The 16,192-nt window shown below is 42.6% G+C and overlaps 1 protein-coding gene across 1 annotated transcript in view; it reads left to right on the top strand.

Moving 5' to 3' along the window:
* Positions 1–16,192, top strand: part of ESYT3 (extended synaptotagmin-like protein 3) — a gene marked incomplete at its 3' end in the record, with an annotated part of 24,835 nt that overhangs the window by 2,830 nt on the left and 5,813 nt on the right. Inside the window, exons 3-13 of the mRNA XM_010297494.1 lie at positions 4,351–4,417; positions 5,038–5,127; positions 6,213–6,268; positions 9,460–9,580; positions 10,542–10,715; positions 11,247–11,329; positions 11,777–11,825; positions 12,478–12,567; positions 13,428–13,490; positions 13,585–13,653; positions 14,916–14,981. Coding sequence (XP_010295796.1) covers positions 4,351–4,417; positions 5,038–5,127; positions 6,213–6,268; positions 9,460–9,580; positions 10,542–10,715; positions 11,247–11,329; positions 11,777–11,825; positions 12,478–12,567; positions 13,428–13,490; positions 13,585–13,653; positions 14,916–14,981 — 928 coding nt within the window. The remainder of the gene's footprint in view (positions 1–4,350; positions 4,418–5,037; positions 5,128–6,212; positions 6,269–9,459; positions 9,581–10,541; positions 10,716–11,246; positions 11,330–11,776; positions 11,826–12,477; positions 12,568–13,427; positions 13,491–13,584; positions 13,654–14,915; positions 14,982–16,192) is intronic.

The raw sequence follows: 16,192 nt of genomic DNA, 5'->3' as shown, positions 1-16,192 counted from the left end.
GGGTGGGGCTTGTGGGCGGTTTAGCCGCTGTACGCAGTGCTCGCCAGAGCAGCTGCAGCAGGGAAGGCCGAGTGGCAGCTTCGTGCAGAGTGCTGTTATCCTGGTGGACAGCACTTCTGCCTTGGCAGCAGCTCTGCCCTGCTCCACTGCTTAATTACCCTTTGTGTTAAGCCCTGTCTTGCATCCAGAAGTCTCAAGGTGCTCTGTAGATGCTTCTTGCTTTCAGTCTCACAACAGTACAGGAGGAGGGATATTTCCCCTCCAGTTTTATCAAGGAGGCAACTAACCTCTGAAGCCACTTGGACTTGGCCAGGCAAAAACACAGGAAAAGGGCAGGAGTAGAAAAAAAACCCTTTCCCTCTTGATCTTCCTTTGTGGTTTGTACAGAATTATTTGTGTAGTTTTAATAGCCACTTGTACATGTATGGTGCCTCAAGTGTTTTGTTTAATCAGTTTGTTCTCCTGATCTCCATAACATGATGTGGCACTGAATGCTGTGGTTCACGTCTGTGCCATGTGAAGAAGAGCTTCCTTTCCTCTGTGTTAAATTTGTGATGTAATATTACAAATTGCATCCTTTGCTTGGTAACTGTGAAAAATAGCACTTAGAGGTCCCTTACTTGTACGCGCAGTAGCTGTCAGCAGAGCTGGTGATGCAGTAGATCTGGTATCACATGGAGTTACCAAAAGGAACTTGAGAAGCTGCTTTAATTAAATCTGTTAATAACAGCTTACATGTCCATAGCATCAGAGCATTGGGAATGGTTACGTAGAGTACTGTCTCATTACAGTCTTGACTGTCCCACGTGAAAGGACTGTACTTGAGTTTTTGGCAGGAAACCCAAGGGTCAGAGGTAATTACTTGGGAGGCACAGAGACCTTTTGGCAAAGGCAAGGAAGGAGCCCATGAGTCTTCTTTCCAAGTCTTTTGCTCAGTCCCGGAGATGATGCGCCTAATTGGTGTAAACTAAGTTGTGTAAATTTTGTCATGGCTTATAGGACTGAGCAGAAATGTTGAGATAATCACTGCTTACCCTCAGGTCTTCCATGCAGACAAAGTTTGTCACTTATCTGTCTGAAGGTCCTGATGTCTGTGTTCTGTTAATGTATCCACTTCACTGTGCAAATATACCTGACCTACAGCTTTCACATGACACACAAGAAAGTATCAGGGTTCTTGCAGTGGCTAAATGAAATATAAGATCCTTGTTAGACTGGGATCTGAAACACTCAAATCTGAAATATGAGATCCCACATGGAAATAAACTGGCAATACTCTGGGATCTCCAATCAATTTGCCCTAGAGCTAAATGATGAATCTGTCCCCTGAACATAGGGAGCTGACAGCTGCATTCTCTAAATGAATTCATGTCAAAGCATTCCAGAAATATTCTCCAATAGTGCATTTTTCAAAATAGGAATTGTAAATGCAGCCATTTGACCTCCTACAACTGCTTTTCTTCCCATTAATCCTGCAATTGCCTGAGCTGCTGTAGAGCCATGTAATCATTTGCTATAATCGTTGGAGATTCAAAGTATTTGAAGGCACTGTTACCTCCCAGAGAGATGTCTTGCAATCCAATTGCTTCCTATTTCACTAATCGGATTTAGTACTCATAATTTTTCATTGGAAATGTTTTGAATTTTCATTTTCTTGCTCTTCAATGTCATTTACAGTGCATGATAGAACAACAACGTAATAATTAATGTCTATAAAAAAATGTATGCATTGCAATTTAGTCTTAAAAGAGAATCTCTGGACTTCCTAACTGACGAGTTTTCAAAACTGGAAAGATAGTCTCTGTCATCCAGTGCAGAACTGCAGAAAGTAGTCAAAAGAAGTGTGCAACAATACTTTGAGCTTTGGTGGAGTTTGGGTTAACTAAATTTGTGGGATCTTACAAGAAACTAAAAACATTTTGGAAACCTGTCAGTCTTGAGCAGAAAAGGAATGCTTGCCCTCAGGACCATGACTTGACAGGCAAAGGGGAAAGGCAGAGGTGGTCTGTTTTTTCTCACACCCTGTGGTACTTGGTCACGTTTTCTTATCTCTCTTATTTGTCTAATAGTGCTTGCTCATTTACCCAAGTCCAAAGTCAGGCAGGCTAAGCAGTAGCCTGCTTTACAGAGCACTTGAGAAGGCTGGACCAAAGGGGGCTTTTAGCACGCGGGCTGATGAGAAGATGGGGCCCATGGGGAATTACTTTACAGGGGGAGAATTGCATGTGCCTTTTCTAAACAGGTATGTAGACATCCAGGTTAGTCAAACTTGTCTGTGTGTGCTCTTGTAACATCCCTGCGTTCAGCTAGTAGATTGCCATTGTATCGTAAACGCTGGGCAGATACGTGCACTTGTACAAACTTCTCCAGTTCTCATCCATGGCACAGGCATGCTTAGCTGCATCTCCTTGTGCAATATGTGATTTCAGAGAGAAACAGGTTCTTCCTCCACCCCTCACAGGTGGGTAAGTCATGGTCCTGTGGATAGCAGTGAAGGGGCTCAGCCCCACATGCTTTTGAGTGTCAAGGCTTGAGTTTGGCTCAGGTGCGCTCTGTCGGGGGGAGGATGGCAGGGAGCACAGCAAGGTTATGATGAGCAGAGGGAGCAGACGAAAGCACCAGCAACTTGGACTGGAAATGAGGAGTAAAACTAATGAACAGAGAGTGCATCCTTCTTACCAAGCACCCTGGCATGGGAGTGATGTCTGTATGAAGCAGACTTAAGGATAATTAAAGGCTTGGGCTCTGATAAAAGGGGTTAAGGCTTCACTGACATCTAGGCTTTAAAACATGATTGCATGTGTTGAAGTGTTACTGGAGAAGAGAGACATTTGGTACTGGGTGGGAAGAGTTTTTGACTGTGTCGGAAAGCATAAAGTTTGTAATTTTTTTTTATATGCAACTATTATGTTGTGTTGGACACTGGCAACAGCTGAATTAAATCCTCTTGGATCAATTACTACAAATCGAGGAACTCATTTCGCTTATCATTTGGACCTTTATTGTGACAAGGCTCTATTAGCACCCAGTGTAATGAGCTGTAAGGTACTGTCAAAATTATAGAAATTAATAAATGTAAAAATAAGTTTGTTTAATTATGTGACTAGCTTATAAGGAAGATTGTGTTAATTTTGGCATGGCCTGTGCGGTTGCGTATTTAAGAAATAAGAATGCTCTAACATTAAGAGCTTTAATTTGTGTGTTATGAACTTCTTAAATTCTGCTAAGTGACTCTCTGTAAACAAATATTTGACAACTTTGCTTGCAGAAATGGAGACAAATTTACAGGGCTACACATTCTTGGCAGGTTTTTTTAGGGGAGGGAATCTATCTGTGTGCAAATTACAGTGTGAATTAGTGGCAACTGCAGCATTATTTGCCCACATACGTGTGGTCAGCACAAAAATCATGTCCTTTTTCTTTGATTATGGGGTGAAATTATGCATACAGGCGGCAAGCACAACATATTCACTATGCTGCGGTACCTTTACACCCTGCTTTACCTGCAGGGTGTTTGTGTGTCTGCCTCCAGAAAGAGCTATTTCTCAGATGACTGAAAGGGAACTTGGTAGCTCCCTTCAATCGTTTTCTACTAGAGGCATCAACAAATCTGCTAGGTTCTGCTCCCTGGGGAGTGGCTATTTGTTTCTGCATAAGGTGATGCTTGTACTTTTATTAAAGTCTAAGGTGATTTCCAAATTGCCAAAGTACTGCACTCAGCATTCGTTTTATGCCTGATGTTCTCCATGGCAACTTACCAAAATCTGATCTAAGTTGTTGTCTTTTAGTTCAGCCTCAAGGAAACCCGGTTATTTTCAGTGGTGAATTTGTCCTTCAAGTGGATTTTTGTGTTGTGGGCAAAGGTAATCTATGGGCTTTTTGGTTGTGGGCAAGGTGAGGACCCCATGTGTAATGGCAGGATGGCTCTGCATCAGCTGGGGAGCTGAGTCACCAGGTTGTGGGGTGGGATCAGGCCTTTGGCAGAGAAGGAAGCAAGAGGGCAATTGCTGTGACTTTGAATTTTGAATGAACCTGTTGATACCCTCCTTGGGGCAAGCTTGCCTCATCCACCTGCCGGTCTTAAGAATGGAAAAGTAACCTTGAAATACAGATGTTGCTTTGATATTTTGCAGGTAGATCAATATCCCAGCTGACTGCAGGGTTTCTCTTGTGAAGATATGATCCTTGTTCAATATGCTTAACTTTCCCTTTTCAGTTGCTTGAAAATCCATCTCTGCCTGTGGGGTCATGTTGTCAGTCATTAAACTAATTTCCTTTATACTCTGTACAGCGCAAAATTTCTCATTGGACTACTGAAAACTGTGGAATAACGTGAGCATTTTCTTTCAGTTACATAGGAGACTGTGAGATTCACATGGACATATCAAAATTTAATCTTGGAGTGAAAGGCATACAGGTGCGTGCAGTGCTAACATTGTCTGTTCAAGGCTATGTGTGGCAGGAGGTAGCGTGTCCCAGTGGGGAGGTCATGATGACACTTAACTGTGAAACCACCAACTAGCAGGCTTGGAATGATTGAGTTCATGTCCTTGTGTTTTGGCTGGGGAAATGATGCTGCCTTTGGAAACTACCTAAATACCACTTTTAAGCTTCTTAGTGCGACTCTTAAACAGGGTCAGTGCTAGAGCATCAAGCTTGTGTAGGCCAGCTTCTATCACTGGAGTTCAGAGGATCTGTGTGTTGGTAGAGAACTTCAAAAGAGACAGTTTTGTCAGGGTGTTCGTAGATTTATGAGGTTTAGATTAGACCAACAACCTGTTCATACAATGTTGAAAACTAATAGATCACTCCACTGTATGGCAGTCAGGATTCGGGAGATACCACAAACCTAGAAAACATTGCCTGATGTCAATAGCAATGGTTTGGGGGGAGGGAATTGTTGTTGTTAAACATTTAGTAAAATGATTTCAGGTAGGATTTTTAAAATTATCTCCATCACTGAAAAGCTCACAGTTTTGAAACTGCATCCTGAGAGTACCTTCAGACTCAGTGTTCCTTGGTCTATTCTGTTTGCAGTTGTATGGGACGCTGCGGGTGATACTGGAACCTCTTCTAACTGATGCACCTTTTATTGGAGCAGTGACCTTGTTTTTTATGCAGAAACCGGTGAGTCAGTAGTGAACTGCACTCAGCAGCCTTCTTGATACTTGGTCTGTCTTAATGCATGGATAGATCTTCAGTGAGTGACACCAGCTGTCTACCACTGGTAACCCAAACTGCATGATTGTGAATGCCTCATGGTGCATGTGTTTGAATAGCAAATTCCTGACTGTTCAATCCTCCTCTTGAACACTGAGAGGATGGAAATGAATTTCCCCTATTCTCTTAGGGCCTGATAAATTACTTGCTTCACTCTAGGAATGGGAGGACTTTCCAATGGTGACAGCACAACAGCCATTTCGTGGGCCTTTAGTGCAAGGTTCCTGGCAGGCGGATTTTAAATCTTCCCATTTGTAGACTTTAAATGCAGTCATCTTTGAGACCATTCAGTCATAGTTATGTTTTGAAAGCTTGCCTGTTTAAGGTCATGTGCCTTGTAGCTGATTGTGGTTTAATAAAATAAGAAACCTTCTAGTCTTGGAAGAACCAGTTATCTTATAGCACACAGCTCTGCTTGCTTGTAGGTTATGCTCTGCTTGAGTTCATGGAAGTTGTACGTTTTTGATCTTGGATGAGGTGTTTTTGTGTTTCGATGTAGTAGCATTATTTTAGCACATGAAAAAACACTTTTTGTTTATTGTGTGATTAGAAATACAGACTCTTGAAGACGTTTGTAAATCCCCCTGCCTCAGGGCATAGGCCAACCCCTAAGTGAAAGGCTGAGGAAACAACTTCAAAGTCTAGGTAGAGCAGGATTTACTACGCATGACCCCAGGGTATCTGCCAGTGGCCATTGCTAGGGGCTGAATGCTGTCTTACCCTGTGCTTACGTTTTACGATTTACCCTGCTTACTTACAAGGGTAAGTCCCAGTGATGCCCTCATTTCAGGTATGGCAGGTAAAATAGGTAAGGGAATTGATACCAGGTGTTGGTTTTAATGTACAGATGCAGTCACTTACTGGTGCAGGATTTGCTTTCTTTAAACAACTGGCTTTGTTTTAGAAGCATTTGCTTCCCCTTTAAATTCTACATTTGTTCTGAAATGAATGTTAATGGTCCTGTATCATTTTTCTCCCTGATCTTGTTGTAGCACTTGGAAATCAACTGGGCAGGCATGAGCAATCTCCTGGATGTCCCAGGGATTAAGTGAGTGTCTACTTTGCTTCACTTTATTCTTCTTTAAAAAGCCTTTGGAAGTTGGGCTGGCATTCTTCAGTAATCATCAAAGCTATTCTTGAGAGCATTGTGTAAAAGGTGTTGTGTTGATACTCATCCCATCGTATCTGGCTGTGGAGTTTGCAAAACCTGAAGAGGGTGCTTTTTACATTCTGTCAAAATTGCTTCAATCACTACATTGCATTTGGGATTTAGGATGGAAATAGTAAATCCCAAAAACTACAGTGGTGTATAAACTAAAAAACAAGCCCTTCCATTTCCCATGTGCCGGTTACTTGCAAAGGTAGATGAGGTAGATCTAGGTGACTGTGCTTATGCTTATTTACCTTAAAGTGAAAAAAGGCAGGGTGTCACAGAGTTGCAGTCCCTCTGACAAACTGAAATACAATCCATAATAAAGATTTATAAGGAGAAATGTTCTTCTCATTCTGTGTAATCTGCTCACCCTTTAGGTTCTTCAGAAAACGTAGCTCTTCCCCAATGCCTCTTGGATTGATCTTGTACATAAAACTTGTACAGCAAGGATGAAAATCCTAGTGGTTTTCAGTACCGTAAGTTTCCAACTGTTTCTCCAAATTGGAGGTTTTCTTTTTCCTTATTCCTCAGTATAAGGAGAAAATCTGTTACACAAGAACAAAATATATTTGGTCACTCAGCCATTGCCTTTCTCCCTTTAAATGCAAGTGCAGACACTTCTGCTCCCTCTTTCTCCCTGCAGTTCATGGTTTGCAGACTCATAGCAAGTGGCTGGCCACTTTAGGTGCCAGTTTAAGCATTAAAGGGCCTCTGAAGACCTTTGATGTTGAATGAGAGGAAGCTTGCTTTTTTTCTTAATTTGAGGCCACAGTGGCCTTTTGCCCTGAAAGCTTCAGTTTTTATCAGAGGAATTAATCTGTTCTTTTCTAACACAGCTTTCCTTAGTCCTTGCAGGGAGAAGGTATGTAGGTGTTCCAACCTACAGCCTCTCATCTAATTAGGTGCAAATTTGGGCTCCTAAATTTTCACTCCCTGGTTCTGTCACAGGGATTTGAACACAGAAACCCCTGCTTGTTCATCAGGACTACACATGAAAGCCAGGAGCAAAACATGCCTGACTGAATAGGCTGAAGTACAGGTTGAACGACAGCTCTCCCTTTCAAATGAATCGGGCTTACTTAAGAGTAAAGAAACTGGATGCAGTTGTCTCTCCTCATGTACAAGCTGTGTTTAGTTGGGTGTACCTTGAGACTTGAAAGACGGGATAATCTATGAACTTCCTGGGGGGGCTTTTTGACAGGAAACCCACCAGCCTGACCAAGGGCTTTCAGGCTGTTGGTTTTACATTTGGAGTAAGAGAAGTCTTTCCTTCTGTGTGAATTCAGACTCATCTGTGAACTATGATAATTTTGTTGCATTCTTACCCTGAGAAGCTGTCTTATAAGTACTAGATTTATCAAAAGGATAAAAGTCTTTCAAATGTTTAGTGCTCTTGGATTTTCCTCTTAATATTGTCTTCTGCTCATGCGAAGTTGTAGTAGTATGTTGAAATCCTCTCACTAATCACCTGGAGAGTGCTAGGTGTCTATGATAGCCATATACTTCTTGCTCAGGAGAAATAGGTCAAATTAGTTGTCCCAGCCATAAAAATAGAGCAATTCTAAAGAAAATATTTAAACTGAAAAACTAAAAATATGTAAGTTTTAATTAGACTGGAAAGTTCCCTAAATTACAAGACAGTTGGAGTTACCCTCAGTTCAGCCAATGTGATCTTCTGTGTGCCAAAGGTCCAGCTACTTCAAACAAGATTTTCCTTCTTAGTGCAAAATATACCAAGATACAGAATCTCAACTTTTGCTTGGTCTGCTATTAAAAAAAGCCAAACTCATTTTGTTTTGAATGTGTCTGGCTTCTCCTCCCGTTTTACAGTAAGGTCTCAGCATGTGGCCAAGAGCAGACAGCAGTGTGTGCTGGGGCTATGTTTTAAGTCTAAAACCAAACTACCTCAAGGTCTTGAGCCCCCTGTGAAATGCTGAAAATTCCAGATTCCTTCCTCACCTTGGCCATGTCTGGTGTCAGCATTCCCAGGGAAACCCAGAAGGCACATGAGTTTGTATGACTTGTTTGGGTGCATGATGTATGGCCTAAGCTCCCATTCATTGCTTACAACCTTCTGGAACCAAATTCACATCCAGCCCTAGTAACTCTAGTCTGGAACATCCCTGTGTGCAAGTGGGCACTGTGCTGTGTGTGCCACAGGCAATGGCGATTACATGCAGAGCAATAGGGAGTAAGATTGAAAGGGATCTTGAGAGGCTGTCCCATACTCATCTTCTGCTTTGCAGCAGCTCAGCTGGACAGGAATTATTGATAGGAGACAGCCTTCCACAGTGATCCACACCTACCCTTGGTGACTGGTTCTGGTATTAAACTGTCCTCTCCATTTCCTCTTGTTCTAAGCTAAATGTCACAATGTCGTGGTTTAGCCCCAGCCAGCAACTAAGCACCACGCAGCCGCTTGCTCACTCCCCAGTGGGACGGGGGAGAGAATTGGAAAAAAAAAACCCTCGTGGGTTGAGATAAAAACAGTTTAATAGGACAGCAAGAGAGAAAGAAACAACGATAACAACAACAATAATAATACCGACAAAGGAATGTACAAGAACAAGTGATGCCCAATATAGCAATTACTCACCACCCGGCAATCGATAGCCCGTTCCCAAGCAGCGATTTCCACCTCCCAGCCAACTCCAGTTTATGTACTAGGCATGACGTCATATGGTAGGGAATACCTCTGTGGCCAGCCTGGGTCAGCTGTCCTGGCTGTGTCCCCTCCCAGCTCCCCGTGCACCCTCAGCCTCCTTGCTAGCAGGCCAGCATGAGAAGCTGGACTGTCCTTGACTACTTAGCAACAACTCAAAATATCAGCACGTTATCAACATTTTCTCATCCCAAATCCAAAACATAGCCTCACGCTAGCTTCTATGAAGAAAACCAGCTCTATCCTGGCTGAAACCACGACACACAAGTATGAGTTTCTTCTGCCCTTGTGCAGCTGGGGGAAGGTAGGCAGTATCACTCATTTTGCAGTGCCTGTTTCTTGTGCTGTGCCTCATTGTTTCACTCTGAAGTTGTGATTGATTGTAGAGACTTCAGTTGCTTTTTTTTTTTCCCCCCACATGCAGTGTAATGTCAGACTCACTAATTCAAGACTTCATTGCTGCACGGCTCGTTCTACCAAATAGGATCACAGTGCCTCTGAAAAAGAACATGAACATTGCCCACTTGAGGTTCCCTATCCCACATGTGAGTGGTTGTTTATTTTTCCAGTGAGGGTGTTAATCTTCCTGAGTGCGCGCTTGCAGCAATGTGGATGCATGCAAGCTTAGTGTCTTAGTTTCCTGCATCAGCTGATTCAACCTGGCTTATAGCTTTCTGTAGCTAATATTTCAGAAATATAAAAGCAGATGTTGGATAGTTCATCATTTGGGGGGACTTTGAGGTGTCCTACCCTCTATATGTGGCATAAGAAAGTCTGTTTAAACACTGAGCTCATTTACCAATTTAAACCTTTAATGTCATCTGAGAATACCACAGACCTTCAGTTAGAGAAGGTAACTACATGAGCAATGAGTGTCGGGCTACTTAATTTTTTTACTAATCCTTTGAAGGGGTGTAAATGGGGAGCTCAGAGGGTGACCTCTCTTTTGTCACAGGAAAAAAAAAATAACAAATATCCTAAATGCTTGACATATCCAGATCTTCCATCTCTTTCGTCCATCAAATACCTAATATACTCCATAATGAGGGTAACTGGAAGTGAATGCAATAGGGAGCATCCCTTTGTCAAACTTGCATTACCAAATTTAAGTTGAATGGCCGCTCTGCAATAAAATAAGAACCTGCCAATGGGTGCTTAGTTCCTCCTTCAGTCAGTGGGAATTGATCTTTACGCTTGATTTGACTGTGGCTGTAATCCTGTGTGTATGTTTCTGATTTAAAAATAAATTTAAGTAAAATTTCCTACACAATTATCTAGATTGGGTTGTGTATCTGTTGAAGGTTTTTTCCCCCTCTAGGTAAATGGTGGAAAAAGTGTTTTAATACAGCTGTCATTGGAAATATACTGTATCAAAAATACATGTCTTTGCAAAACTGTCATGGTGACTACTCTTGCTGCCTGAGATAACTAGTTTTAGGAGGAAGCATATTATAATTACCCAAAGATCGCATTTTCATGAGCAGTTTTGTATCTTACTTTACTCAGGGAGTAATAAGGGTTCACCTGCTAGAAGCTGAAAACCTTGTCCAGAAGGACAGTTTCCTTGGTGCAATCAGAGGGAAGTCTGACCCGTATGCTCTTCTTCGTGTTGGCACGATACAGTATCGAAGCAAGACAGTTTCCAGAGATCTTAATCCCATTTGGAATGAGACATTTGAGGTACTGAATCTTTTGATCTTTCCATCTGTAGGATGCACAGCCGTTTACAGCCCAGTGCTTGGAGGACCTTCTCTTAGCTGACTGCACTGGAGCAGGTGGACTTCCTTGTTACTTGATTGAGGCATTTCTGTCCCTTAAACAAGTTCAAATTTACACTGCAAACTTGAAATGTCATTCAGGTTGATCTAATTTACATATGTGGGTTTTTGGAGGAGGTGCAGAACACTGCTTTAAATATCAATCAGTGCAGCAGTCTGTGCAGCTGTAGTCTACTCTAGCATTGATTATTCTCCGCTTATTAGGGATACCAGTTTGAGGGGTTTAGCTTGTAGTTCAAAAACAAGCAAACTAGTTTTGAAATATTTTCATCTATAATCAATTGTATTTGTTACACAATTAGCCACAAAACAGCAGGGAATGTCTTTAATGTGTTATATAGCTGTGAAGTGTCATGTTGTGGACCACAGCCTGAGCCTATATGAACCTATGTGAATGCCTTTTATTTTTAATCAATACCTTTTTCTCCCCCAGTTTGTTGTTCATGAAGTACCTGGTCAGGACTTAGAAGTGGACTTGTATGATGAGGATCCAGATAAAGATGACTTCATGGGCAGGTAAATTAGCATGACCCTTGCTCAGGGTCCAGTAACCCCTCAAATGGGATACCCAGATTATTCCTACCAGGAATTTAGTATTGAAGGAAGCTATTCTCTTTGTCCAGATATTGATACCAAGTTATTAGCTCCTAGTGCTAACTTTGAACAAGCTAGAGCACGTGCCCAGACTCCTGCAGGGAATCCTGGGAAAACATTAGAAGTGATGGTTACTACAAGACTTGAGATTTACTTTGAATATATTTCAGTTTTGGTAGTATTTCAAGGGGGAGACTTTGGAAGTGTGTGTTCAAGCACACATGCACACAGATAATGCGTAGAAGTTGCTGTTTGGAACAGATGAGTGTGGCCTTTTTTGGTGGTGATTTCTTCTCCCCACCCTCCTCCCAACAGCAGTATCCTATATGCCTAAAATATACACTGAAGCGTTTGCTTTTTGTCTTTCAGCTTGCTTATAAGCCTAGTGGATGTAATGAATGACAGAACTGTTGATGAGGTAAAGATCACAGCTTATTTGTAAATGTGGTTGGTGGTGTATGCTTACATGTACTCTTGTGTTCTCCCTCTGCTACTACATTGTTTCAGTGTGCTTGAAGCTTCCTTGCACACTTACACTGTGGTCTTTTCACAAAGAGAAAATATCTTTGCTCGGGAAACTTGAAGTAGCCATTAAAATAATTTTTTACAATCAAGCTGGCAACCTCAGACAGACCCGGGGTTACACTGAGCCAGCAGTTGGGGTATCTTGTGTTTATCTCATGTCCTGTATGTACCAAATGTTGTGTACAAGGCTACAGATAAAGTTTGGTGAAGCAGACAGATTGCTGAGGGAAGAACGATCCGATCTTATTGTGGTTCATCCTGCAACCCAGCACTCTGCAAACAATGCCAGGGTGCCTGTCTTGTGCTGCTGCTGGTTTAAAATGTGCATGTGCTTTGCATGTATGTGGGTATCTTATTTTTGTTTTTTCTGGCTTGTGTTTCAAAGTAGATGGACGTGCTACAATCTAAGTGTCAAAAATGCAAGCTAAGGTGTTCTAAATAAAATTCATGTTTTCTATTGTATGTAAATTCCAGAGACTGCAACATATATATAAAAATTATTCTGCCTCACAGTTCTCAAGTTACTCTTTGTTGTCTCCATTTAGTGGTTTCCCTTAAGTAAGACAACAAGCGGACACTTGCATTTAAAGCTGGAGTGGTTTTCACTCATAAATGACCAAGAAAAGCTACATGAGGTGAGTATATTTGCTTAAAGGATTCAGATGCTCTGATCCCTGTCCAGTGGTCAACAAAGGAGTGTGTAAAATTGGGAACCCCAGGCGAACCCATGTGAGTTTATTTTTGTCTGACAAAGTTTTGATGTGATTTCTGCCTCCCCTCTGCTGAAGAGGAAGGGCGTTTGCTTGCCCCAGGTCCCTTGGTAATCCAGGAGTAACTAAAGTCTGGCAGCTCTTTTTGCTTGAATTAGCAAAGCTTTGCTTGACTCACTGCAATGTGACCTCTCACAGTTCCCTCCTTTGATAATTTTTCCCTTCCCTTTTCATCTAGGATCTGTGTAGGACCTCTGTCTATAACCTGCACTAGTCATAGACAGATAGCCAGCACTGGTGCTTGGTAGGGCCACAGTTCCAAATAATGTCTTACTTGTCCAGCAGAATTGCTTGGATAAAGCCCATCTCCCAAAGGATGCGGTTTCTTCATAATCAAGCAAAAGCATTTGAGTTCCACTGAAGTGAATAAAATTTGTTTGCAGGCTTTGTTCTGCTGACACTGGATTACTGATGTTGGTGTATGTAGTTGAGCTTGTGTTTCAGTGTCTTGCTGCATTGGGGAATCCAACCAGTTCTGCACTAGATAGATTGAAGAGCATTAAGGCCAGTGAATTTAAAAGACTTACACCTCTTCTTACTGGTCTCCTTAAAACCGTCATGCTGGTATTGGTTGGTGCACTTCCAAATTGCAAGATTTGGGAGAAAGGTGAAGAGCTGCTAAGCTTTCAGAAACTGTCCTTTGAATCTGTGTTGTGCTTTACATTGTCCTTGATGGCTGATCATGCCTACCTTGTGTTTTGTTTTCTCTTTCTTGGCCTTCACAGGATAAGAAGGGTCTGTCTACAGCTATTCTGATAGTCTACTTGGACAGCGCCTTTAACCTTCCAGTAAGTACAAACCACATGCAGGCAGCCTTCACGCCTAATCTTTTTTTTAAAGCCCACAAATTAATTGTTTTTAAATACTCTTTTACTAATTCAGAAAAACCACTTTGAGTATTCAAATGGTGAATGTGGAGCAAAGAAGATCAAAAATAACAAGTACCTCAAGGTAAAATTTCTGTTCTTCTCCCATGCTTGCAAAGCAGCATTCTGGATTATGCGGTATCGTAGCAACTGAAACTAGCTGTGGTTAAAAAGAAATAATCTTTCCACAGTCAGAATCTAGGTGACCGGGGCTCAAAATAGTGATTGAAAGCCTACCCCCACCCCAGGGAAAGTCTTGGAGGTCCAAGGGGGAATGCAGCACAGAAATACTTGATTGTGTGTGTGGTTATCTTTTATTTTTATTTTATACTTTGGACAGAGAGCCTCCAGACATCAGACCGAGTCATTTTATCCTTTCTGCTGCTGCAGGCCCTCTTTCCATGCTGAGCTGTTCCAGCTTGACCTCCCACACCGGGATGGGAGGGATGTGCTTGTTTGTAGTAACCTGCCTGTGCATTGGAGACCTGACCACCAGATTCCTTCCCTCTCAGTTTTAGAGGGATTCAGAAGCCACTCTGTCATTTATGCCTCTTCTCTCTTTGCTTCTGTTTACTTTTTCCACAAATACTGCATTTGGCTGCTGTGACAATGGTGGGTATAGGGAAGAATGCCTTTCTCCCTTTTGTTCTGGAACAAGCTACACACAACTGCAGCTCTGAGCAATGGATAAAGCTTCCCATTCTCTCTGAGTAGCTTCCCTCCTAAATGCAATCTTTACAATTTAGATGAGTTACCAGCACTGTGATACACATCACATTCGATAATCCGTAATTCTGGCCTTCATTGTATACACTTTGTATACAATGTTTTGCCAAGACCAGATCCTCAGCCTTAACTCCTATAGCATTAGTGCAGAGAAGCACAGTACCAGAGGTTCGGTATTATTAGTTCTAGAAAGGAATTGTTACTTGATGCGGAAGACTGGCTTCTGGCTGCTTTACAGCAAGTCCTGAGCCTCAGAAACCTGTTCTGAGAGTCCTGTTTCACTCAGGAATGATGATGACTTCCCACTGAGCCTTCAACTCTCTTCTCTTTTTTCCACCCAGCTTCTGACAAATTTTTAACTGCTCACCTATTGAAATCTAAATACATAAAACTTTGGCTTAAATGTGAATTCTTGATGGTAGAGGGTAAGACTGTGCTGTGTTATGGCTGGAGTCTTTCCTGTGCACTGCACTCCTCAGATGTTCCACATGTGAAAATTATTGTCAGGTTTCCAGCAACTTATTTCAAGTAACAGTAGTGGTTTGATATTGCTTCCTGTAAACTTTAAATGTCTCTCTCTTTTTTTCATCCTTTCTTTTTTTCCCTTGTATTATATGGCAGAAGACAGAACGAGAACCTTCCTCCTTCGTCCTGCTCACAGTAGGAAACAAGACTCAGAAAAGCAAGGTGAGGCTGTTTGACTCTTCTGCTTTCCTTAAATACTTTCTATTTTATGGGTGAGTATCTCCAAGTAGCCCCTAGGAAGGGGAGGACTAGTGAAGCTGATGTGAAGAGCTGTAGTTATGGTGACAGCTGCAGAGGCCGGGAGCTGGGAATCAATCAGCATGTGTAAGCACTGTGTCACTGAGCTGTGCTTGAGTAGTAGGTGTCTGATCAGCTGCTGTACAGGTGTGTGGTAGTGTGCCCGTGGCCATGGGCACGATACCCTAGTTCTGCAAGGGTTGAAGAGGAAAAAATGATAGGTCTCCAATCTGGCTCATGCTTTCTCAGGGCAGTGTCATTTGCATGAAACTGGCATTTGTTCCCTTATCAGAGTCTCCTGGCTCTATTTCACAGTTTTACTGAAGTTTTTTTTTTTACCTGGACAAGTTGTATCCAGATCTCCTCCACTTCACTTTCAGTTCTTTTTTCATTATTTAATGTTTATTTTTGCCTGATGAGTATGAGCAACAGCTGAGTTCTGCCCTCCCAGTAGCTGCTGTGTGTATTGCCCTGGAGCTGGATGCAGATGAGGGCAGCCTACATTCTTTTGGACACCCAACAAAAAGGAATGAATGCTGTTGGCTACACACAAGCACAGGGGACTGGCACCTATGTTCCTTTGTTTCTTCCACCTGGTCCAGATAGAAATTGGGTTCTGCTTGCTTTTTTACCTTTCTTGGCTTTCCCTTTTCCCCATCACATCACCTCTCCCTCCCAAGCTAGGTCAGACTTCCAGCTTTCCCCTGCTCCTTTCCCCCTGCAGCCAGCACTCGTTGCCTGGTGGAAACAGGTGGTTTATGGGGCAGCCTCAGCCACAGCCCCCACGGGTGCTTTCCGTGCTCTTTGATCCTTCAAGTGAAGGGTGCTGAAGCTGTGCCTTCCTACTTTTCCTTCAAGCTCTACACCCCTCAAACTGCCCCTCTAGCTTTCCTGCCCTTCCCCTGCAGCTTTGGGAGATGGCTCTGGGTGCCTGCAGGCTGGAAGCAGCACTCTGGCTCCCTGGGTGGAGAGGTAGGAGGGAGGGAGCAGTGCCTTCCTGCAGGTGAGGCAGGCTGCTGGTCCAGGCAGCACTGGTTAAGGCCAACTGTAGCTCACTCACCAGACTTGTTCTTCAGCATTTCCACACCCCAAAGAGCTTGTTCTGGTTTTGCCAGAGACTTTGCTTCTGCACTCTT

The sequence above is a fragment of the Phaethon lepturus genome, unplaced genomic scaffold, assembly GCF_000687285.1.
Source record: "Phaethon lepturus isolate BGI_N335 unplaced genomic scaffold, ASM68728v1 scaffold50241, whole genome shotgun sequence".
Lineage (NCBI taxonomy): Eukaryota > Metazoa > Chordata > Aves > Phaethontiformes > Phaethontidae > Phaethon > Phaethon lepturus.
Note: the sequence above shows the minus strand (reverse complement) of the source record. Positions and strands in the feature narration are given on the sequence as shown.